Genomic DNA, 27,132 nt, shown 5'->3' with positions numbered 1-27,132 from the left:
GAAAAGTCGTTGTTTAGACAAGCAACTCCTTCGTCACCATACCTTAACCCAAGAGGAAATTTGGAGACGGGACGGAAGCTCTGAAGACAAATTAGATATTCAGTAAAGAAAAGACGTTGCCCCCCATAGCTTCACCCCAACGCATAGACTCTGAAGACTCAGAAAATCTCACGCTAAGCAGAAAACTTCCACGTAAGAGAACCCCTACCGATTTAGTTTTCAATTGGAGACAAAACAACAATTATATATAAAGAAAACAAACATAGCGCGTAAATCCATTGCTAAAAAAGCAAAAGAACCAAGAAATACATTGTAAGTATGTGGTGTAAATAACAAACTATACACCACATACGATTACCATCGATACACCTTTACGGGAAAATACAGTCATTCGAAAGAGCGATATTGCTATAGCTACCGAAAATAAGCCTAATCCAGAACCCAAACCAAGGTTAATACACGTGGTAGCATGTAAGACTGTATGGGAATATAAAAGGAATCAGGAAAAAATACAAAAGTTTTGTTTAGAAGCCAGGACCACAAAACTTGCAAACAAACCACTAGCAACAGGCATCTCACAAGCCACCGTACAAGGCAGCTCAGCTCCAACACTCACGATCTACCCGGACCATCGCGTACGCCATCTGACCCCAAAGAGAACACTTTCCAAGAACCCAACATAAAAAGGGAACCAAGAAGGCCCAAAAGAGACCTATTGCTACCAGAAACATTCCATCAAAAACAAGATGGTCAAGGGGTAAAATCGTACAATTAGCAACCAAGAACCAGAAACAACAACAACAAAGTAAAACGTACAAAACTCCAAAAGGAGTAAGCAAAACTAAAGTGAAACAAAGCACCCCACTATCGAATTTCAACGAACGATCAAAATTAGCCGCAATCAAATGTAGCCAAGAAAAGAACTCCGCGCGGAGAACTCAATCAGCAGAACCTGATACAGAAACATCTAATAGGTCAATCTTAATTTTCGATACTCCAGAGCCCCAACCAACATCAATACAAGTATTCAACATCGAGACAGATTCACAAGACGAGCAGTCATATCAAGTCATAACTAGCAACAACCCGGAAGACTTCATGGAAACGAGTTCCATCAGCCCAAGAACCCTGTCTCAGCCACTAATAGCTGAAACGTCAACACTCGAAGATAGCACAGAATCCCAGGCCCCAGCAAACAGTTCTCCGTAACTACGAAGAAAATCGACAAAGTGACAGAGAAGATATATTCATTTCATACTAAGAAACAAAATCCCCAGCCATTAAACGAAACGGATAACAACGTTCACACGGAACGGCAAGTAATTTACCCTGACTCGTCCAACTCATCTAACCAAACTATCGATACGACACAAGAATCCCATTCTGACCGAGTTACTCAACCATTGGAGTATTCAGACAAACAAACCCATAAGGAACCAAGCCCAACCAAAACAGCATCCAACGCCAATACATCAGAACGCGAAGTACACAAGCCCACCCCACTAGAAACCATCGAACTACTCCAGACAGAGACAGTGTACAGTCCAGCCAGTTCCCTAATTTATAAAACGCCGCCTTCATCACCTCAAGCAGACTCTATTTCGATCTCAACGAGAAAGATAGCCAAGCTTTAAATGAAATCCCATAAACTGAGATTTTTAAACAGAGGGGGAATGAGATACCGGACTGAACCGGATCTGCTAAAACTCTCAGGTGTAACCAAGTTTTAAAAGTATTTAATATTCATAACTATAAAATCATATATCATTAAATGCATTTGTACATATGTAACTCCGAAAGGAGAGTTCAGTGTAGTTCATTTGACGCCTGCATAAATAGCAGGTAGTTCATCGTGCTTTCAAATTCACATATCTGCTAATGGCAGACGAAACGAAACCGAAACTGTTAAGAACAGTCGCCTCGTTGCCAAACAATTTATTGTTGAACTTAATTTTTTTTCAAAGTCAAAGGTTTATACATCTAGCCAATTGGAGTTAATTGATAGTATTCTATTAGATAGTCTATTAGATAGTATTTGAGAACAAGATTCCCGAACACTCCATCTGGATAATACAGTTTCCAATCACAAGTTCAATAGAGAACAATCACTCAATAGAGCCCCGAACAGACATATGGTAAACGGAATAAACTCGCGGGATAACATATTCTATAGTATATACAGAAGACTGTTAGAGCGCCCAATCGCAATGAGATCTAAGAGCAGCATTTGAATCGGCGAAAAAAATTGCCATTTGATGCTTTGCGGAAAGATAAAAGCAAAACAAAGAACATAACCGACAAACGTCGGGCGAACTGCTCTCAAACGAACGGCGAGCGGTTGGCTTCGTCAGTAGCTTGCCACGGTTTAGTGAGGCTAGCCTTAGATTAACTGAAGGGGCGTGAGTTGAGCGCATCGGGGGGGGGGCTGCATGGGAGGGTGGATCGGTGTGAGGTGTCTTTGGCTACACGGGGCGCTTACGGCCTGAGCGATGTGCAGGGATGGGGATTGGGGGGGCGTGAGGTGAAGTGGGGGGGGGGCGTGAAGTGAATTTGGGGGGGGGGCGTGAAGTGAAGTGGGGGGGGGGGGGTTGGGGGTCAACTTCTTAGAACCGCCCTTCACACCATAAATATCAGTCTCCAAAACAGTCTGTGAATCACATACTTGGAGTCTAGTGAGCAGAAACGCTCTATGACAAATTGGATCTTTTCCGTTTCTGCCCCCCTCCCCCAGCATAGTGGGTGCATTTTAATTGCAAACCCCAGGCGCATGTGCCATATTTTGGGTCTTTCCCAATATAACCTCCCGTGAAATTATAGCACCCCATTATGGTATATTCACCATGATTGAGGTAGCTATAGGTTTTCTGACAGCTAAGCGGGGGATGGGGGGGGGTTAAAATGGCAAAGACCCCATATTTTTGCATAATGATTTACGGATCTTTTCCATTTGTGCCCCCAGATCAGTGGGGGCATATTATTTGCACCCCACAGACGCAGGTGCCATATTTTTTATGGATCTTTTCCGTTTGTGCCCCCTCCCCGTACGTTATGCGCCCCCCGTTACAGAGCATGGGCCATTACATAGTAAATCGTTATGTAAAAATATGGCACGTGCGTCTGGGGGTGCAAATAATATGCGCCTACTAATCTGGGGGGGGCACAAACGGAAAAGATCCTTTTTATAATAATTCAACGAAAGAATGGCACGTGCTCTGTTATTGGGGGCGCAAAACGTACTGCTGTGCACAAACGGGAATGAACCGAGAACTTGATGCCCGCCTGTCGCTACCTGTTTATCCCGTTTTTGAGGACGAAAAGGCAAATGGGTCAGACCAAAAACCGGTCAAGCGGAAAATTGCATAAAACAACCAACAGGACTAATATAATTGCTACAAACTTCGTTTGAGAGCAATTAAACAATTCTACATCAAATTTCCAAATAAAAGTAGCGATATCAAAATATGTCCATACTCTGTCGACTTCCTTATACACGAGAAATTAAAAGTAAAAGATTGACATGTTGATCACCTGACGAAGACTTATATAGAGAGCTTAAAAGTTCTTAGCATTAGAGGAAAAAAGCAATGCTTTAAACATACCCGGCAGATTGCCGGAAAAAAGCCGCAGTTGTTTCCAATAAGCATGAATGGGATTGAAAGAATAGAAGATATTGAAAAAAAAAGATTTTTGTACAAAAACATTTTTTAAGTCCGATTTATTTTGATGGCATTTCGTAGTTAAACATAACGTACTTCTGTTTCTTAGAGAGAGGCTACTATCAATACCAATAAGCATTAGAGATGGTAACTAAGACTTATAGGAACGACGTTCAAATAGCGGGCATCTAAAATTGGGCTTTATGGGTTTATCCCGTTTCTACTTCTGACTTCAATTTTTTATACTGACTCTGTTCATTTTGAAATGCTTTGCTGAGCAACTGATGTTCAAAATCACTTTTAGCAGAATGAGAGAAGAGAGAAACTAGCCTAGAGAAGTCAAAAAGATATCACGCAAAATGTTGAAAAAGCGGCTAAATGAGGTAAAGCGAAACATTTTTTTATTCGACGAAAAAACATAGCAGGACAAGTCCTGACGTACAATTCAAAGAATTTTCATTGACTACAAAATAAACGACTTATAACGGACTATGAGTGAATTGGAAAAACATTCCTAAAAAAATCAGACAAAAAAAAATTAAAAAAAAATCGGTGTCAAAATGCCGCATGTGAACAAAACACCACTAGCCAGAAATAAAAATTTGATTCACACAAAAAACTAGGCCTAGAATGAGCTATTAATGGATTGGGAAAACCATTTAGAAAAAACCCGATCCAAAAAAATTCGAAAAAACAGTAAAAATCAAAGTGAAATTGCCGCATGTGAACAAAAAACCACTAGCGAGAAAGCGAATTTTTGTTCAAACACCATTGTATCACTCTACTTTAAAATTAGAGCGAAAAAATTTCACGCCGCAAAACCTCTCGCTTTTTCGCTCCATTTCCTGTTTCGGCGTGACCAAAATCACTACTCCTATTTGACTTCAAAAATCATGAAAATGTGTGAACAGATCTTAATAAAAAACATAGCAGGACAAGTCCTGACGTACAATTAGAAGAATTTTCATTGAGTAAACAGAAAACTAGTCCTAGAACGGACTATGAATGGATTGGGAAAACCATTTACAAAAAAATCCGATCCAAAAATCGAAAAAACAGTAAAAATTAACGTGAAATTGCCGCATGAGAACAAAAAACCACTACCGAGAAACCGAATTTTTGTTCAAACACCGTTTTCTCACTCTACTTTAAAACTAGAGCGAAAAAATATCACGCCGCAAAACCACTCGCTTTTTCGCTCCAATTCCTGTTACGGCGTGACCAAAATCACTTCTCCAATTTGACATCAAAGATCATGAAAATGTGTGAACAGATCTTAAAAAAAAACATAGCAGGACAAGTCCTGACGTACAATTAGAAGAATTTTCATTGACTAAACAGAAAACTAGACCTAAAACGGACTATGAATGAATTGGGAAAACCATTTACCAAAAAATCCGATCCAAAAAATCGAAAAAACAGTAAAAATCAAAGTGAAATTGCCGCATGTGAACAAAAAACCACTAGCGAGAAAGCGAATTTTTGTTCAAACACCATTGTATCACTCTACTTTAAAATTAGAGCGAAAAAATTTCACGCCGCAAAACCACTCGCTTTTTCGCTCCATCTCCTGTTTCGGCGTGACCAAAATCACTACTCCTATTTGACTTCAAAAATCATGAAAATGTGTGAACAGATCTTAATAAAAAACATAGCAGGACAAGTCCTGACGTACAATTAGAAGAATTTTCATTGACTAAACAGAAAACTAGACCTAGAACGGACTATGAATGGATTGGGAAAACCATTTACAAAAAAATCCGATCCAAAAAATCGAAAAAACAGTAAAAATTAACGTGAAATTGCCGCATGAGAACAAAAAACCACTACCGAGAAACCGAATTTCTGTTCAAACACCGTTTTCTCACTCTACTTTAAAACTAGAGCGAAAAAATATCACGCCGCAAAACCACTCGCTTTTTCGCTCCAATTCCTGTTTCGGCGTGACCAAAATCACTACTCCAATTTGACATCAAAAATCATGAAAATGTGTGAACAGATCTTAAAAAAAAAACATAGCAGGACAAGTCCTGACGTAAAATTCAAAGAATTTTCATTGACTAAACAGAAAACTAGACCTAGAACGGACTATGAATGGATTAGGAATACCATTTACAAAAAAAAATCCGATCCAAAAAATGGAAAAAACAGTAAAAATTAAAGTGAAACTGCCGCATGTGAACAAAAAACCACTACCGAGAAACCGAATTTTTGTTCAGACACCGTTTTCTCACTCTACTTTAAAATTAGAGCAAAAAAAATTTCACGCCGCCAAACCACTCGCTTTTTCGCTCCATTTCCTGTTTCGGCGTGACCAAAATCACTACTCCAATTTGACTTCAAAAATCATGAAAATGTATGAACAGATCTTAAAAAAAAACATAGCAGGACAAGTCCTGACGTACAATTAGAAGAATTTTCACTGACTAAACAGAAAACTAGACCTAAAACGGACTATGAATGAATTGGGAAAACCATTTACCAAAAAATCCGATCCAAAAAATCGAAAAAACAGTAAAAATCAAAGTGAAATTGCCGCATGTGAACAAAAAACCACTAGCGAGAAAGCGAATTTTTGTTCAAACACCATTGTATCACTCTACTTTAAAATTAGAGCGAAAAAATTTCACGCCGCAAAACCACTCGCTTTTTCGCTCCATTTCCTGTTTCGGCGTGACCAAAATCACTACTCCTATTTGACTTCAAAAATCATGAAAATGTGTGAACAGATCTTAATAAAAAACATAGCAGGACAAGTCCTGACGTACAATTAGAAGAATTTTCATTGAGTAAACAGAAAACTAGTCCTAGAACGGACTATGAATGGATTGGGAAAACCATTTACAAAAAAATCCGATCCAAAAATCGAAAAAACAGTAAAAATTAACGTGAAATTGCCGCATGAGAACAAAAAACCACTACCGAGAAACCGAATTTTTGTTCAAACACCGTTTTCTCACTCTACTTTAAAACTAGAGCGAAAAAATATCACGCCGCAAAACCACTCGCTTTTTCGCTCCAATTCCTGTTTCGGCGTGACCAAAATCACTACTCCTATTTGACTTCAAAAATCATGAAAATGTGTGAACAGATCTTAATAAAAAACATAGCAGGACAAGTCCTGACGTACAATTAGAAGAATTTTCATTGACTAAACAGAAAACTAGACCTAAAACGGACTATGAATGAATTGGGAAAACCATTTACCAAAAAATCCGATCCAAAAAATCGAAAAAACAGTAAAAATCAAAGTGAAATTGCCGCATGTGAACAAAAAACCACTAGCGAGAAAGCGAATTTTTGTTCAAACACCATTGTATCACTCTACTTTAAAATTAGAGCGAAAAAATTTCACGCCGCAAAACCACTCGCTTTTTCGCTCCATCTCCTGTTTCGGCGTGACCAAAATCACTACTCCTATTTGACTTCAAAAATCATGAAAATGTGTGAACAGATCTTAATAAAAAACATAGCAGGACAAGTCCTGACGTACAATTAGAAGAATTTTCATTGACTAAACAGAAAACTAGACCTAGAACGGACTATGAATGGATTGGGAAAACCATTTACAAAAAAATCCGATCCAAAAAATCGAAAAAACAGTAAAAATTAACGTGAAATTGCCGCATGAGAACAAAAAACCACTACCGAGAAACCGAATTTCTGTTCAAACACCGTTTTCTCACTCTACTTTAAAACTAGAGCGAAAAAATATCACGCCGCAAAACCACTCGCTTTTTCGCTCCAATTCCTGTTTCGGCGTGACCAAAATCACTACTCCAATTTGACATCAAAAATCATGAAAATGTGTGAACAGATCTTAAAAAAAAACATAGCAGGACAAGTCCTGACGTAAAATTCAAAGAATTTTCATTGACTAAACAGAAAACTAGACCTAGAACGGACTATGAATGGATTAGGAATACCATTTACAAAAAAAAATCCGATCCAAAAAATGGAAAAAACAGTAAAAATTAAAGTGAAACTGCCGCATGTGAACAAAAAACCACTACCGAGAAACCGAATTTTTGTTCAGACACCGTTTTCTCACTCTACTTTAAAATTAGAGCAAAAAAAATTTCACGCCGCCAAACCACTCGCTTTTTCGCTCCATTTCCTGTTTCGGCGTGACCAAAATCACTACTCCAATTTGACTTCAAAAATCATGAAAATGTATGAACAGATCTTAAAAAAAAACATAGCAGGACAAGTCCTGACGTACAATTCAAAAAATTTTCATTGACTAAACCAAAAACTAGACCTAGAACGGACTATGAATGGATTGGGAAAACCATTTTCAAAAAATCCGATACAAAAAATCGAAAAAACAGTAAAAATTAAAGTGAAATTGCCGCATGTGAACAAAAAACCACTACCGAGAAACCGAATTTTTGTTCAGACACCGTTTTCTCACTCTACTTTAAAATTAGAGCAAAAAAATTTCACGCCGCCAAACCACTCGCTTTTTCGCTCCATTTCCTGTTTCGGCGTGACCAAAATCACTACTCCAATTTGACTTCAAAAATCATGAAAATGTATGAACAGATCTTAAAAAAAAACATAGCAGGACAAGTCCTGACGTACAATTCAAAAAATTTTCATTGACTAAACCAAAAACTAGACCTAGAACGGACTATGAATGAATTGGGAAAACCCTTTACAAAAAATCCGATACAAAAAATCGAAAAAACAGTAAAAATTAAAGTGAAATTGCCGCATGTGAACAAAAAACCACTACCGAGAAACCGAATTTTTGTTCAAACACCGTTATCTCACTCTACTTTAAAATTAGAGCGAAAAAATTTCATGCCGCAAAAACACTCGCTTTTTCGCTCCATTTCCTGTTTCCGCGTGACCAAAATCACAACTCCAATTTGACTTCAAAAATCATGAAAATGTGTGAACAGATCTTAAAAAAAACAGCAGGACAAGTCCTGACGTACAATTCAAAGAATTTTCATTGACTAAACCAAAAACTAGACCTAAAACGGACTATGAATGGATTGGGAAAACCATTTACAAAAAATCCGATCCAAAAAATCGAAAAAACAGTAAAAATTAAACTGAAATTGCCGCATGTGAACAAAAAACCACTACCGAGAAATCGAATTTTTGTTCAAACACCGTTTTCTCACTCTACTTTAAAACTAGAGCGAAAAAATATCACGCCGCAAAACCACTCGCTTTTTCGCTCCAATTCCTGTTACGGCGTGACCAAAATCACTTCTCCAATTTGACATCAAAGATCATGAAAATGTGTGAACAGATCTTAAAAAAAACATAGCAGGACAAGTCCTGACGTACAATTAGAAGAATTTTCATTGACTAAACAGAAAACTAGACCTAAAACGGACTATGAATGAATTGGGAAAACCATTTACCAAAAAATCCGATCCAAAAAATCGAAAAAACAGTAAAAATCAAAGTGAAATTGCCGCATGTGAACAAAAAACCACTAGCGAGAAAGCGAATTTTTGTTCAAACACCATTGTATCACTCTACTTTAAAATTAGAGCGAAAAAATTTCACGCCGCAAAACCACTCGCTTTTTCGCTCCATTTCCTGTTTCGGCGTGACCAAAATCACTACTCCTATTTGACTTCAAAAATCATGAAAATGTGTGAACAGATCTTAATAAAAAACATAGCAGGACAAGTCCTGACGTACAATTAGAAGAATTTTCATTGACTAAACAGAAAACTAGACCTAGAACGGACTATGAATGGATTGGGAAAACCATTTACAAAAAAATCCGATCCAAAAAATCGAAAAAACAGTAAAAATTAACGTGAAATTGCCGCATGAGAACAAAAAACCACTACCGAGAAACCGAATTTCTGTTCAAACACCGTTTTCTCACTCTACTTTAAAACTAGAGCGAAAAAATATCACGCCGCAAAACCACTCGCTTTTTCGCTCCAATTCCTGTTTCGGTGTGACCAAAATCACTACTCCAATTTGACATCAAAAATCATGAAAATGTGTGAACAGATCTTAAAAAAAAACATAGCAGGACAAGTCCTGACGTAAAATTCAAAGAATTTTCATTGACTAAACAGAAAACTAGACCTAGAACGGACTATGAATGGATTAGGAATACCATTTACAAAAAAAAATCCGATACAAAAAATGGAAAAAACAGTAAAAATTAAAGTGAAATTGCCGCATGTGAACAAAAAACCACTACCGAGAAACCGAATTTTTGTTCAGACACCGTTTTCTCACTCTACTTTAAAATTAGAGCAAAAAAAATTTCACGCCGCCAAACCACTCGCTTTTTCGCTCCATTTCCTGTTTCGGCGTGACCAAAATCACTACTCCAATTTGACTTCAAAAATCATGAAAATGTATGAACAGATCTTAAAAAAAACATAGCAGGACAAGTCCTGACGTACAATTCAAAAAATTTTCATTGACTAAACCAAAAACTAGACCTAGAACGGACTATGAATGGATTGGGAAAACCATTTTCAAAAAATCCGATCCAAAAAATCGAAAAAACAGTAAAAATTAAAGTGAAATTGCCGCATGTGAACAAAAAACCACTACCGAGAAACCGAATTTTTGTTCAAACACCGTTTTCTCACTCTACTTTAAAATTAGAGCGAAAAAATTTCACGCAAACAAACCACTAGCTTTTTCGCTCCATTTCCTGTTTCGGCGTGACCAAAATCACTACTCCAATTTGACTTCAAAAATCATGAAAATGTGTGAACAGATCTTAAAAAAAACATAGCAGGACAAGTCCTGACGTACAATTCAAAGAATTTTCATTGACTAAACAGAAAACTAGACCTAGAACGGACTATGAATGGATTGGGAAAACCATTTACAAAAAAATCCGATCCAAAAAATCGAAAAAACAGTAAAAATTAACGTGAAATTGCCGCATGAGAACAAAAAACCACTACCGAGAAACCGAATTTCTGTTCAAACACCGTTTTCTCACTCTACTTTAAAACTAGAGCGAAAAAATATCACGCCGCAAAACCACTCGCTTTTTCGCTCCAATTCCTGTTTCGGTGTGACCAAAATCACTACTCCAATTTGACATCAAAAATCATGAAAATGTGTGAACAGATCTTAAAAAAAAACATAGCAGGACAAGTCCTGACGTAAAATTCAAAGAATTTTCATTGACTAAACAGAAAACTAGACCTAGAACGGACTATGAATGGATTAGGAATACCATTTACAAAAAAAAATCCGATACAAAAAATGGAAAAAACAGTAAAAATTAAAGTGAAATTGCCGCATGTGAACAAAAAACCACTACCGAGAAACCGAATTTTTGTTCAGACACCGTTTTCTCACTCTACTTTAAAATTAGAGCAAAAAAAATTTCACGCCGCCAAACCACTCGCTTTTTCGCTCCATTTCCTGTTTCGGCGTGACCAAAATCACTACTCCAATTTGACTTCAAAAATCATGAAAATGTATGAACAGATCTTAAAAAAAACATAGCAGGACAAGTCCTGACGTACAATTCAAAAAATTTTCATTGACTAAACCAAAAACTAGACCTAGAACGGACTATGAATGGATTGGGAAAACCATTTTCAAAAAATCCGATACAAAAAATCGAAAAAACAGTAAAAATTAAAGTGAAATTGCCGCATGTGAACAAAAAACCACTACCGAGAAACCGAATTTTTGTTCAAACACCGTTATCTCACTCTACTTTAAAATTAGAGCGAAAAAATTTCATGCCGCAAAAACACTCGCTTTTTCGCTCCATTTCCTGTTTCCGCGTGACCAAAATCACAACTCCAATTTGACTTCAAAAATCATGAAAATGTGTGAACAGATCTTAAAAAAAACAGCAGGACAAGTCCTGACGTACAATTCAAAGAATTTTCATTGACTAAACCAAAAACTAGACCTAAAACGGACTATGAATGGATTGGGAAAACCATTTACAAAAAATCCGATCCAAAAAATCGAAAAAACAGTAAAAATTAAAGTGAAATTGCCGCATGTGAACAAAAAACCACTACCGAGAAACCGAATTTTTGTTCAGACACCGTTTTCTCACTCTACTTTAAAATTAGAGCAAAAAAATTTCACGCCGCCAAACCACTCGCTTTTTCGCTCCATTTCCTGTTTCGGCGTGACCAAAATCACTACTCCAATTTGACTTCAAAAATCATGAAAATTTATGAACAGATCTTAAAAAAAAACATAGCAGGACAAGTCCTGACGTACAATTCAAAAAATTTTCATTGACTAAACCAAAAACTAGACCTAGAACGGACTATGAATGAATTGGGAAAACCATTTACAAAAAATCCGATCCAAAAAATCTAAAAAACAGTAAAAATTAAAGTGAAATTGCCGCATTTGAACTAAAAACCACTACCGAGAAACCGAATTTTTGTTCAAACACCGTTATCTCACTCTACTTTAAAATTAGAGCGAAAAAATTTCATGCCGCAAAAACACTCGCTTTTTCGCTCCATTTCCTGTTTCCGCGTGACCAAAATCACAACTCCAATTTGACTTCAAAAATCATGAAAATGTGTGAACAGATCTTAAAAAAAACAGCAGGACAAGTCCTGACGTACAATTCAAAGAATTTTCATTGACTAAACCAAAAACTAGACCTAAAACGGACTATGAATGGATTGGGAAAACCATTTACAAAAAATCCGATCCAAAAAATCGAAAAAACAGTAAAAATTAAACTGAAATTGCCGCATGTGAACAAAAAACCACTACCGAGAAACCGAATTTTTGTTCAAACACCGTTTTCTCACTCTACTTTAAAATTAGAGCGAAAAAATTTCACGCCGCCAAACCACTAGCTTTTTCGCTCCATTTCCTGTTTCGGCGTGACCAAAATCACTACTCCAATTTGACTTCAAAAATCATGAAAGTGTGAACAGATCATAAAAAAAACATAGCAGGACAAGTCCTGACGTACAATTCAAAGAATTTTCATTGACTAAACAGAAAACTAGACCTAGAACGGACTATGAATGGATTGAGAAAACCATTTACAAAAAAATCCGATCCAAAAAATGGAAAAAACAGTAAAAACTAAAGTGAAATTGCCGCATGTGAACAAAAAACCACTACCGAGAAACCGAATTTTTGTTCAGACACCGTTTTCTCACTCTACTTTAAAATTAGAGCAAAAAAATTTCACGCCGCCAAACCACTCGCTTTTTCGCTCCATTTCCTGTTTCGGCGTGACCAAAATCACTACTCCAATTTGACTTCAAAAATCATGAAAATGTATGAACAGATCTTAAAAAAAAACATAGCAGGACAAGTCCTGACGTACAATTCAAAAAATTTTCATTGACTAAACCAAAAACTAGACCTAGAACGGACTATGAATGAATTGGGAAAACCATTTACAAAAAATCCGATCCAAAAAATCTAAAAAACAGTAAAAATTAAAGTGAAATTGCCGCATTTGAACTAAAAACCACTACCGAGAAACCGAATTTTTGTTCAAACACCGTTATCTCACTCTACTTTAAAATTAGAGCGAAAAAATTTCATGCCGCAAAAACACTCGCTTTTTCGCTCCATTTCCTGTTTCCGCGTGACCAAAATCACAACTCCAATTTGACTTCAAAAATCATGAAAATGTGTGAACAGATCTTAAAAAAAACAGCAGGACAAGTCCTGACGTACAATTCAAAGAATTTTCATTGACTAAACCAAAAACTAGACCTAAAACGGACTATGAATGGATTGGGAAAACCATTTACAAAAAATCCGATCCAAAAAATCGAAAAAACAGTAAAAATTAAACTGAAATTGCCGCATGTGAACAAAAAACCACTACCGAGAAACCGAATTTTTGTTCAAACACCGTTTTCTCACTCTACTTTAAAATTAGAGCGAAAAAATTTCACGCCGCCAAACCACTAGCTTTTTCGCTCCATTTCCTGTTTCGGCGTGACCAAAATCACTACTCCAATTTGACTTCAAAAATCATGAAAGTGTGAACAGATCATAAAAAAAACATAGCAGGACAAGTCCTGACGTACAATTCAAAGAATTTTCATTGACTAAACAGAAAACTAGACCTAGAACGGACTATGAATGGATTGAGAAAACCATTTACAAAAAAATCCGATCCAAAAAATGGAAAAAACAGTAAAAACTAAAGTGAAATTGCCGCATGTGAACAAAAAACCACTACCGAGAAACGGAATTTTTGTTCAGACACCGTTTTCTCACTCTACTTTAAAATTAGAGCAAAAAAATTTCACGCCGCAAAACCACTCGCTTTTTCGCTCCATTTCCTGTTTGGGCGTGACCAAAATCACTACTCCTATTTGACTTCAAAAATCATGAAAATGTGTAAACAGATCTTAAAAAAAACATAGCAGGACAAGTCCTGACGTACAATTAGAAGAATTTTCATTGACTAAACAGAAAACTAGACCTAGAACGGACTATGAATGAATTGGGAAAACCATTTACCAAAAAATCCGATCCAAAAAATCTAAAAAACAGTAAAAATTAAAGTGAAATTGCCGCATTTGAACAAAAAACCACTACCGAGAAACCGAATTTTCGTTCAAACACCGTTATCTCACTCTACTTTAAAATTAGAGCGAAAAAATTTCACGCCGCAAAAACACTTGCTTTTTCGCTCTATTTCCTGCTTCGGCGTGACCAAAATCACAACTCCAATTTGACTTCAAAAATCATGAAAATGTGTGAACAGATCTTAAAAAAAACAGCAGGACAAGTCCTGACGTACAATTCAAAGAATTTTCATTGACTAAACCAAAAATTAGACCTAAAACGGACTATGAATGGATTGGGAAAACCATTTACAAACAATCCGATCCAAAAAATCGAAAAAACAGTAAAAATTAAAGTGAAATTGCCGCATGTGAACAAAAAACCACTACCGAGAAACCGAATTTTTGTTCAAACACCGTTTTCTCACTCTACTTTAAAATTAGAGCGAAAAAATTTCACGCCGCCAAACCACTAGCTTTTTCGCACCATTTCCTGTTTCGGCGTGACCAAAATCACTACTCCAATTTGACTTCAAAAATCATGAAAATGTGTGAACAGATCATAAAAAAAAACATAGCAGGACAAGTCCTGACGTACAATTCAAAGAATTTTCATTGACTAAACAATAAATTAGACCTAGAACGGACTATGAAGGGATTGGGAAAACCATTTACAAAAAATCCGATACAAAAAATCGAAAAAACAGTAAAAATTAAAGTGAAATTGCCGCATGTGAACAAAAAACCACTACCGAGAAACCGAATTTTTGTTCAAACACCGTTATCTCACTCTACTTTAAAATTAGAGCGAAAAAATTTCATGCCGCAAAAACACTCGCTTTTTCGCTCCATTTCCTGTTTCCGCGTGACCAAAATCACAACTCCAATTTGACTTCAAAAATCATGAAAATGTGTGAACAGATCTTAAAAAAAAACAGCAGGACAAGTCCTGACGTACAATTCAAAGAATTTTCATTGACTAAACAATAAATTAGACCTAGAACGGACTATGAAGGGATTGGGAAAACCATTTACAAAAAATCCGATACAAAAAATCGAAAAAACAGTAAAAATTAAAGTGAAATTGCCGCATTTGAACAAAAAACCACTACCGAGAAACCGAATTTTTGTTCAAACACCGTTATCTCACTCTACTTTAAAATTAGAGCGAAAAAATTTCACGCCGCAAAAACACTCGCTTTTTCGCTCCATTTCCTGTTTCCGCGTGACCAAAATCACTACTCCAATTTGACTTCAAAAATCATGAAAATGTGTGAACAGATCTTAAAAAAAAACAGCAGGACAAGTCCTGACGTACAATTCAAAGAATTTTCATTGACTAAACAATAAATTAGACCTAGAACGGACTATGAAGGGATTGGGAAAACCATTTACAAAAAATCCGATACAAAAAATCGAAAATACAGTAAAAATTAAAGTGAAATTGCCGCATGTGAACAAAAAACCACTACCGAGAAACCGAATTTTTGTTCAAACACCGTTATCTCACTCTACTTTAAAATTAGAGCGAAAAAATTTCATGCCGCAAAAACACTCGCTTTTTCGCTCCATTTCCTGTTTCCGCGTGACCAAAATCACAACTCCAATTTGACTTCAAAAATCATGAAAATGTGTGAACAGATCTTAAAAAAAACAGCAGGACAAGTCCTGACGTACAATTCAAAGAATTTTCATTGACTAAACCAAAAACTAGACCTAAAACGGACTATGAATGGATTGGGAAAACCATTTACAAACAATCCGATCCAAAAAATCGAAAAAACAGTAAAAATTAAAGTGAAATTGCCGCATGTGAACAAAAAACCACTACCGAGAAACCGAATTTTTGTTCAAACACCGTTTTCTCACTCTACTTTAAAATTAGAGCGAAAAATTTCACGCCGCCAAACCACTAGCTTTTTCGCACCATTTCCTGTTTCGGCGTGACCAAAATCACTACTCCAATTTGACTTCAAAAATCATGAAAATGTGTGAACAGATCATAAAAAAAAACATAGCAGGACAAGTCCTGACGTACAATTCAAAGAATTTTCATTGACTAAACAGAAAACTAGACCTAGAACGGACTATGAATGGATTGAGAAAACCATTTAAAAAAAATCCGATCCAAAAAATGGAAAAAACAGTAAAAATTGAAGTGAAATTGCCGCATGTGAACAAAAAACCACTACCGAGAAACCGAATTTTTGTTCAAACACCGTTATCTCACTCTACTTTAAAATTAGAGCGAAAAAATTTCACGCCGCAAAAACACTCGCTTTTTCGCTCCATTTCCTGTTTCCGCGGGACCAAAATCACTACTCCAATTTGACTTCAAAAATCATGAAAATGTGTGAACAGATCTTAAAAAAAAACAGCAGGACAAGTCCTGACGTACAATTCAAAGAATTTTCATTGACTAAACCAAAAACTAGACCTAAAACGGACTATGAATGGATTGGGAAAACCATTTACAAAAAATCCGATCCAAAAAATAGAAAAAACAGTAAAAATTAAAGTGAAATTGCCGCATTTGAACAAAAAACCACTACCGAGAAACCGAATTTTTGTTCAAACACCGTTATCTCACTCTACTTTAAAATTAGAGCGAAAAAATTTCACGCCGCAAAAACACTCGCTTTTTCGCTCCATTTCCTGTTTCCGCGTGACCAAAATCACTACTCCAATTTGACTTCAAAAATCATGAAAATGTGTGAACAGATCTTAAAAAAAAACAGCAGGACAAGTCCTGACGTACAATTCAAAGAATTTTCATTGACTAAACCAAAAACTAGACCTAAAACGGACTATGAATGGATTGGGAAAACCATTTACAAAAAATCCGATCCAAAAAATAGAAAAAACAGTAAACATTAAAGTGAAATTGCCGCATGTGAACCAAAAACCACTACCGAGAAACCGAATTTTTGTTCAAACACCGTTTTCTCTCTACTTTAAAATTAGAGCGAAAAAATTTCACGCCAACAAACCACTAGCTTTTTCGCTCCATTTCCTGTTTCGGCGTGACCAAAATCACTACTCCAATTTGACTTCAAAAATCATGAAAATGTGTGAACAGATCTTAAAAAAAACATAGCAGGACACGTCCTGACGTACAATTCAAAGAATTTTCATTGACTAAACCAAAAACTAGACCTAAAACGGACTATGAATGGATTGGGAAAACCATTTACAAAAAATCCGATCCAAAAAAATCGAAAAAACAGTAAAAATTAAAGTGAAATTGCCGCATGTGAACAAAAAACAACTACCGAGAAACCGAATTTTTGTTCAAACACCGTTTTCTCACTCTACTTTAAAATTAGAGCGAAAAAATTTCACGCCGCCAAACCACTAGCTTTTTCGCTCCATTTCCTGTTTCGGCGTGACCAAAATCACTACTCCAATTTGACTTCAAAAATCATGAAAATGTGTGAACAGATCATAAAAAAAAACATAGCAGGACAAGTCCTGACGTACAATTCAAAGAATTTTCATTGACTAAACAGAAAACTAGACCTAGAACGGACTATGAATGGATTGAGAAAACCATTTAAAAAAAATCCGATCCAAAAAATGGAAAAAACAGTAAAAATTAAAGTGAAATTGCCGCATGTGAACAAAAAACCACTACCGAGAAACCGAATTTTTGTTCAAACACCGTTATCTCACTCTACTTTAAAATTAGAGCGAAAAAATTTCACGCCGCAAAAACACTCGCTTTTTCGCTCCATTTCCTGTTTCCGCGGGACCAAAATCACTACTCCAATTTGACTTCAAAAATCGTGAAAATGTGTGAACAGATCTAAAAAAAAAACAGCAGGACAAGTCCTGACGTACAATTCAAAGAATTTTCATTGACTAAACCAAAAACTAGACCTAAAACGGACTATGAATGGATTGGGAAAACCATTTACAAAAAATCCGATCCAAAAAATAGAAAAAACAGTAAAAATTAAAGTGAAATTGCCGCATTTGAACAAAAAACCACTACCGAGAAACCGAATTTTTGTTCAAACACCGTTATCACACTCTACTTTAAAATTAGAGCGAAAAAATTTCACGCCGCAAAAACACTCGCTTTTTCGCTCCATTTCCTGTTTCCGCGTGACCAAAATCACTACTCCAATTTGACTTCAAAAATCATGAAAATGTGTGAACAGATCTTAAAAAAAAACAGCAGGACAAGTCCTGACGTACAATTCAAAGAATTTTCATTGACTAAACCAAAAACTAGACCTAAAACGGACTATGAATGGATTGGGAAAACCATTTACAAAAAATCCGATCCAAAAAATAGAAAAAACAGTAAAAATTAAAGTGAAATTGCCGCATGTGAACCAAAAACCACTACCGAGAAACCGAATTTTTGTTCAAACACCGTTTTCTCTCTACTTTAAAATTAGAGCGAAAAAACTTCACGCCAACAAACCACTAGCTTTTTCGCTCCATTTCCTGTTTCGGCGTGACCAAAATCACTACTCCAATTTGACTTCAAAAATCATGAAAATGTGTGAACAGATCATAAAAAAAAACATAGCAGGACAAGTCCTGACGTACAATTCAAAGAATTTTCATTGACTAAACAGAAAACTAGACCTAGAACGGACTATGAATGGATTGAGAAAACCATTTAAAAAAAATCCGATCCAAAAAATGGAAAAAACAGTAAAAATTAAAGTGAAATTGCCGCATGTGAACAAAAAACCACTACCGAGAAACCGAATTTTTGTTCAAACACCGTTATCTCACTCTACTTTAAAATTAGAGCGAAAAAATTTCACGCCGCAAAAACACTCGCTTTTTCGCTCCATTTCCTGTTTCCGCGGGACCAAAATCACTACTCCAATTTGACTTCAAAAATCATGAAAATGTGTGAACAGATCTTAAAAAAAAACAGCAGGACAAGTCCTGACGTACAATTCAAAGAATTTTCATTGACTAAACCAATAACTAGACCTAAAACGGACTATGAATGGATTGGGAAAACCATTTACAAAAAATCCGATCCAAAAAATAGAAAAAACAGTAAAAATTAAAGTGAAATTGCCGCATTTGAACAAAAAACCACTACCGAGAAACCGAATTTTTGTTCAAACACCGTTATCTCACTCTACTTTAAAATTAGAGCGAAAAAATTTCACGCCGCAAAAACACTCGCTTTTTCGCTCCATTTCCTGTTTCCGCGTGACCAAAATCACTACTCCAATTTGACTTCAAAAATCATGAAAATGTGTGAACAGATCTTAAAAAAAAACAGCAGGACAAGTCCTGACGTACAATTCAAAGAATTTTCATTGACTAAACCAAAAACTAGACCTAAAACGGACTATGAATGGATTGGGAAAACCATTTACAAAAAATCCGATCCAAAAAATAGAAAAAACAGTAAAAATTAAAGTGAAATTGCCGCATGTGAACCAAAAACCACTACCGAGAAACCGAATTTTTGTTCAAACACCGTTTTCTCTCTACTTTAAAATTAGAGCGAAAAAATTTCACGCCAACAAACCACTAGCTTTTTCGCTCCATTTCCTGTTTCGGCGTGACCAAAATCACTACTCCAATTTGACTTCAAAAATCATGAAAATGTGTGAACAGATCTTAAAAAAAAACAGCAGGACAAGTCCTGACGTACAATTCAAAGAATTTTCATTGACTAAACAGAAAACTAGACCTAGAACGGACTATGAATGGATTGAGAAAACCATTTACAAAAAAATCCGATCCAAAATATGGAAAAAACAGTAAAAATTAAAGTGAAATTGCCGCATGTGAACAAAAAACCACTACCGAGAAACCGAATTTTTGTTCAGACACCGTTTTCTCACTCTACTTTAAAATTAGAGCAAAAAAATTTCACGCCGCAAAACCACTCGCTTTTTCGCTCCATTTCCTGTTTGGGCGTGACCAAAATCACTACACCAATTTGACTTCAAAAATCATGAAAATGTGTGAACAGATCTAAAAAAAACATAGCAGGACAAGTCCTGACGTACAATTCAAAGAATTTTCATTGACTAAACAGAAAACTAGACCTAAAACGGACTATGAATGAATTGGGAAAACCATTTACCAAAAAATCCGATCCAAAAAATCTAAAAAACAGTAAAAATTAAAGTGAAATTGCCGCATTTGAACTAAAAACCACTACCGAGATACCGAATTTTTGTTCAAACACCGTTATCTCACTCTAACTCTACTTTAAAATTAGAGCGAAAAAATATCACGACGCAAAAACACTCGCTTTTTCGCTCTATTTCCTGTTTCGGCGTGACCAAAATCACTACACCAATTTGACTTCAAAAATCATGAAAATGTGTGAACAGATCCAAAAAAAAACATAGCAGGACAAGTCCTGACGTACAATTCAAAGAATTTTCATTGACTAAACAGAAAACTAGACCTAGAACGGACTATGAAGGGATTGGGAAAACTATTTACAAAATAATCCGATCCAAAAAATGGAAAAAACAGTAAAAATTAAAGTGAAATTGCCGCATGTGAACAAAAAACCAGTACCGAGAAACCGAATTTTTGTTCAAACACCGTTATCTCACTCTACTTTAAAATTAGAGCGAAAAAATTTCACGCCGCAAAAACACTCGCTTTTTCGCTCCATTTCCTGTTTCCGCGTGACCAAAATCACTACTCCAATTTGACTTCAAAAATCATGAAAATGTGTGAACAGATCTTGAAAAAAAACAGCAGGACAAGTCCTGACGTACAATTCAAAGAATTTTCATTGACCAAACCAAAAACTAGACCTAAAACGGACTATGAATGGATTGGGAAAACCATTTACAAAAAATCAGATCCAAAAAATAGAAAAAAAACAGTAAAAATTAAAGTGAAATTGCCGCATTTGAACTAAAAACCACTACCGAGAAACCGAATTTTTGTTCAAACACCGTTATCTCACTCTACTTTAAAATTAGAGCAAAAAAATTTCACGCCGCAAAACCACTCGCTTTTTCGCTCCATTTCCTGTTTGGGCGTGACCAAAATCACTACACCAATTTGACTTCAAAAATCATGAAAATGTGTGAACAGATCTTAAAAAAAAACAGCAGGACAAGTCCTGACGTACAATTCAAAGAATTTTCATTGACCAAACCAAAAACTAGACCTAAAACGGACTATGAATGGATTGGGAAAACCATTTACCAAAAAATCCGATCCAAAAAATCTAAAAAACAGTAAAAATTAAAGTGAAATTGCCGCATGTGAACAAAAAACCACTACCGAGAAACCGAATTTTTGTTCAAACACCGTTTTCTCACTCTACTTTAAAATTAGAGCGAAAAAATTTCACGCAAACAAACCACTAGCTTTTTCGCTCCATTTCCTGTTTCGGCGTGACCAAAATCACTACTCCAATTTGACTTCAAAAATCATGAAAATGTGTGAACAGATCTTAAAAAAAACATAGCAGGACAAGTCCTGACGTACAATTCAAAGAATTTTCATTGACTAAACAGAAAACTAGACCTAGAACGGACTATGAATGGATTGAGAAAACCATTTACAAAAAAATCCGATCCAAAAAATGGAAAAAACAGTAAAAATTAAAGTGAAATTGCCGCATGTGAACAAAAAACCACTACCGAGAAACCGAATTTTTGTTCAGACACCGTTTTCTCACTCTACTTTAAAATTAGAGCAAAAAAATTTCACGCCGCAAAACCACTCGCTTTTTCGCTCCATTTCCTGTTTGGGCGTGACCAAAATCACTACACCAATTTGACTTCAAAAATCATGAAAATGTGTGAACAGATCTAAAAAAAAACATAGCAGGACAAGTCCTGACGTACAATTCAAAGAATTTTCATTGACTAAACAGAAAACTAGACCTAAAACGGACTATGAATGAATTGGGAAAACCATTTACCAAAAAATCCGATCCAAAAAATCTAAAAAACAGTAAAAATTAAAGTGAAATTGCCGCATTTGAACTAAAAACCACTACCGAGAAACCGAATTTTTGTTCAAACACCGTTATCTCACTCTACTTTAAAATTAGAGCGAAAAAATATCACGCCGCAAAAACACTCGCTTTTTCGCTCTATTTCCTGTTTCGGCGTGACCAAAATCACTACACCAATTTGACTTCAAAAATCATGAAAATGTGTGAACAGATCTAAAAAAAAACATAGCAGGACAAGTCCTGACGTACAATTCAAAGAATTTTCATTGACTAAACAGAAAACTAGACCTAGAACGGACTATGAAGGGATTGGGAAAACTATTTACAAAAAAATCCGATCCAAAAAATGGAAAAAACAGTAAAAATTAAAGTGAAATTGCCGCATGTGAACAAAAAACCACTAGCGAGAAAACGAAATTTTGTTCAAACACCATTTTCTTACTCTACTTTAAAATTAGAGCGAAAAAATTTCACGCCGCAAAACCATTCGCTTTTTCGCTCCACTTCCTGCTTCGGCGTGACCAAAATCACTACTCCAATTTGACTTCAAAAATCATGAAAATGTGTGAACAGATCTTTAAAAAAAACATAGCAGGACAAGTCCTGACGTACAATTCAAAGAATTTTCATTGACTAAACAGAAAACTAGACCTAGAACGGACTATGAAGAAATTGGGAAAACTATTTACAAAAAAATCCGATCCAAAAAATGGAAAAAACAGTAAAAATTAAAGTGAAATTGCCGCATGTGAACAAAAAACCACTAGCGAGAAAACGAAATTTTGTTCAAACACCATTTTCTCACTCTACTTTAAAATTAGAGCGAAAAAATTTCACGCCGCAAAACCAATCGCTTTTTCGCTCCACTTCCTGTTTCGGCGTGACCAAAATCACTACTCCAATTTGACTTCAAAAATCATGAAAATGTGTGAACAGATCTTAAAAAAAAGAGCACCCCAATACAATTCAAATTCTTTGAATTGTAAAAAAGACAGCGCCCCAATACAATTCAAATTCTTTGAATTGTAAAAAAGACAGCGCCCCAATACAATTCAAATTCTTTGAATTGTAAAAAAATAGGAGCGCTATAATAGCCGGCTGAGAACATGAGGGCGGCTATCAACAATCAGTATACACCTGCTAGTGAGTGTTCTCATGTAAATTGTAGATTTTACAGCTGAAGTGACTTTGACTTACTGAAAAAATTGGCTTCTAAATCGTTCAATTAATAAATTTCATTGGTTATTTCTGACACCAGTAAGCAAAATCAGTTCACTTATTTTTGTGATCAACCATAGGCGGCAGCAAACTATGGCACAGCAAAGTTTCCTCAAATTTCAATAAATAATGGTGAAGCTATTTAACTTTTAAAATTTCGCCCATGTATAAAGGTAGGGTATTGACCAAAAAGGTAGTAGCCCCATGCATATGAAACAGCTGACATACACAAGATTCACCTCTAGGTAAATTTGTATCTCCAATCAATTACAATTTACTTGATTGCGCAAAGTCACAATTTTGTAACTAATTGATAACTTAAAATGGAATTCTGTGTTTAATTGAAACTCGACAACTTGTGATTCAGCGTGGATATACTCTTCACAAAAAGGAACTTCGGAAACGTAATATTTGGGCTGATTTGATACCGAGGAAACGAAGAGGGTGGCCTTTACACTCATGGTTTTTCGGAGGTGTTCACCGGAGCATGCTTTTGAGCACCTATCCCCCCCCCCCGAAAAAAAAATTGTTTCAATGTTGCTCATTGATAAAAAATGCCTCCATGTGCAGAATTTTCGGATGAAATGACCGACGGGACAATCTATCATAAATACTACTACACCCATCATTTAATCACGTTCAAGCATGATGGAGAAACTAACCTCAGGCTGTGGCAAGTTTGTGACAGGTACTTGAGTGAAAGACTATCCAGGCGTTCAAGTATGAAGAACATCAGATGCTCGGGCATTTTGGACAGCATATTGGTAGTACTGTAAACACCAGAAAGTAGGTAAAACCTGTTGTAAAGGTGCAAACAATTTTCCAACAAAAACTACTAACTTTCTATAATATATTTGACTTGAGTTCTCTCCATGTAGTTCAAGGCAAACTTTGGGTCCCTGCATGTGAGAATCGAAGCTCAATTGAAGCTTGCTCAAACTCGGTAACCGAGAGCGCGCAAAGGTGCAGCCTAACAAATATATAGACCAGTTTTACTTTCAATTCATCAAATTCGCTGATCAGATTTATTCAGCAATTTACTGATTTCTATTGGGATTTTTATTCTTTCGAATAGGGATATTAGCTTAGTGTGGCTAGGGTTTAAGGTAAAAATACTATAATCGTGTGGAATATTTTCGTAGCAGGGCTATAACGTGAAAGTCCCCTAAGTTCTGCTGGCTCTGTTAGCAAACGCGGTATTTTCTACGCTCAATTTTCCTTGCAGCTTCCATGACCTCTAAAATTTCCAATGATCTTGAACATAAACCAACTAACGTCAGATGAATTGCTCTCCAGCGAACTGCGGGGGCAATTTAGTTTAGTGGGGGGAAATTTGGGAGTGTAGCTAGAAATTTTTTTGGGTGCAAAACTCGGAACTCGCAGTGGTTCGAACTCGAGACTGTTCCAGGATAGGAAAAGCGCAAAAAAAGACCAACACGTTTACAATAATTGCTTCAGACTTCGTTCGAGAGCAACTAAACAAAATTGAAGAGATGGCAAGTCTAATATCTTCTGACCTGTTGCCCACATAGGACATCTTTGAGGCTGGAACTCGAATATGAGATTGTGCATGAGCAAGTAGTGAGTGGCAAATTCGTCTCTCCTCACCACCTTGCTACAATCAAAGTAGGCATACCGTCTAGTCTGTGTTCTCCTAAAAAACCATTTCATATAAGTCACTCTGACAAACGAAACACCTGATGGCTACCCAACTTACATAACAAAAAATGGGCTTTAAAATCGTTGGTTTTTAAATCGTGGGATGTCCAACCTCCAAACGAGGTCTGCTTTTTTTCACTCGTTTAAAATTTGAATGTCTTTCATAATCCATAATAATGAGAAAATAGGCGAAATATAGTTTCAACTATTAGCCTCTCAGTACTTCAATGGAATTTTAAAAAAAACCTGCAATCCTCAACAATGGGATAAAATTTGCGCTAAATCATGCAAATTGCGCTAATACTGAATAAAATGAACATCTCGAAAATGTTTGGTAAACTGTAAAAATGTGCTAAAATCCTTATCAATGATTGGTTTTTAATTCTAACCCATTAACAAGAGCTCACATTTCAGGATGCATACGTGGTCCATCGAACACATCCGGCGATAAAACACGATCAGATTGGCGTTTGCTAGACGGCCCATCAAAATGACTTCTTGCCTCTACCCAAAAAGGCTTCCGATTCTGTTGCTCCAAATCGTACATACATGTCACTCCCAGTTTGGCACAAGTTACACATTTCTTCTTAGCAATAGCCCGATTGCGCGCTTTGGTTCCATTGACACTACTTCTGATGTTCCCATTGACGTCACTTGAACTATCGCTATTTGCATTCTCGTACTCCAATTTCTGGTGAAATTGAAAGAGCCCTGAATATTTAAGCATGAACAATTTCGTCTTTCACGGAAAAGATAGAAGTGCTGATAAATCGTTTCGTACCTTCATGGAGGTCGAGCGACGTTCTCTCGGAGAGATTTGAGTCAGTTGTGCTGCTGGGCAAATAAGAATTTGAATCTCGTTCTGAATGTCTCTTTTGCAAAACTTGTCGACAATAACTCGCTTTGCATGCTACAGTTGATGCGACGCATTTCTCCTAAACATGTACGTCATGTTACGTTCCTACCATTATATTAAATGAACTTAATTTTTTTTGCATGAGTCACGTCTAATCAACCAGGATCTTCAGTGAGAAAAAATTGGTTCCGGAAATAAACCAATTGTGCCACAGTGCTGCTCATAGTTAACACACCACCATTCACCGAGGACTCAATGTTTCGATATCAAAGATAATTCGAAGAAGAATCTGACGGAAAATGTGTGGATCTCCGTTTGTAAATCATTGAACTAAAATTATGACCAAAACTTAGAAATCTATGCATGTAAAACTCTTTCACACCCAAATTTCCCGTGTTTCTTATCAGTGATGAGCCGCTGTTGCCTTAATTCCGAAAACCTTCAATTAATAGCAAAGTGAAGGTTCTGAGTTCTAAAGAGGTCATCAAACTTTTGCTTAGAAAAACAGAAACATGATGTTCAGAGACAAACCGATAAAAAGTGCAAAAATAATTTAATTGTAAGATAATTTATATTCAGCAATAAAATAGTGAAAACCAACTTTCCAACAAGATACACAATGAGAGATCATACAACTCTCAGAAAGCTTGCTGGAGTCAACAGATTTTTAAGGAAATTTTTAAAATTCTTTGCAAAGTTTATAACATAGCTGGCAGATGGCCACAAAATAGCCGCAATAGATTCGTATATCGGCAGTCTAAAAAAAAACAGTAAAAAAGACAGACCAAAAAATTTGTCTTTTCATTGAAGGCTGATCTGTTATATTTTGATTAAAAATCTGTATAAGTTATTGCTGCCTCTATTAGCTGATCTCAAATAACCTTCATTTAGAGTGACACACACCCATTTGACCTTATCTCTTTGAATTAAAGTAAATAAAAGTCAATTTCAAAGTGAGGAAGTCATTTTTGAGAGTAAGGTAAGTCAAGTCTGACCAAAAATTTAATCACGCGAATGAACAAAAAAACTCGCTCCACTAAGAGCGAAAAATGACGTCACGCATGCAATTCAGTTGAAATTGCATGAACGAATGAACAAAAAGTGGCTGTGACGTCATACGGTCGTAACAAAAAGCATGTCGAAATAAAAAAACATAGCAGGACAAGTCCTGACGTACAATTCAAAGAATTTTCATTGACTAAACAGAAAAAACTAGACCCGGAATGGACTATGAATTAATTGAGAAAATAATTTTGAAAAAAGTCAGATAAAAAATAAGAAAAAAACAGAAAATCAATGTCAAAATGCAGCACGTGAACACAAAAA

The 27,132-nt window shown here is 36.1% G+C and overlaps 2 protein-coding genes across 4 annotated transcripts in view; both read right to left on the bottom strand.

The window, feature by feature from the left end:
* Positions 1 to 27,132, bottom strand: part of LOC142351989 (uncharacterized) — a 379,819-nt gene that overhangs the window by 146,431 nt on the left and 206,256 nt on the right. The gene's annotated exons all lie outside the window — the stretch shown is intronic.
* Positions 1 to 27,132, bottom strand: part of LOC142352149 (uncharacterized) — a 53,897-nt gene that overhangs the window by 10,092 nt on the left and 16,673 nt on the right. For all 3 annotated transcript variants that reach the window (XM_075404542.1, XM_075404540.1, XM_075404541.1), the window contains 5 exons: positions 25,732 to 25,885; positions 25,358 to 25,661; positions 24,809 to 24,945; positions 24,132 to 24,261; positions 23,954 to 24,061 (listed from right to left, as the gene is read on the bottom strand). In XM_075404542.1, coding sequence (XP_075260657.1) covers positions 23,954 to 24,061; positions 24,132 to 24,261; positions 24,809 to 24,945; positions 25,358 to 25,661; positions 25,732 to 25,885 — 833 coding nt within the window. The remainder of the gene's footprint in view (positions 1 to 23,953; positions 24,062 to 24,131; positions 24,262 to 24,808; positions 24,946 to 25,357; positions 25,662 to 25,731; positions 25,886 to 27,132) is intronic.

The sequence above is a fragment of the Convolutriloba macropyga genome, chromosome 13 (assembly GCF_964194025.1).
Source record: "Convolutriloba macropyga chromosome 13, txConMacr16.3, whole genome shotgun sequence".
NCBI classification, from domain to species: domain Eukaryota; kingdom Metazoa; phylum Xenacoelomorpha; order Acoela; family Convolutidae; genus Convolutriloba; species Convolutriloba macropyga.
This window is presented reverse-complemented; position numbering and strand designations above follow the sequence as displayed.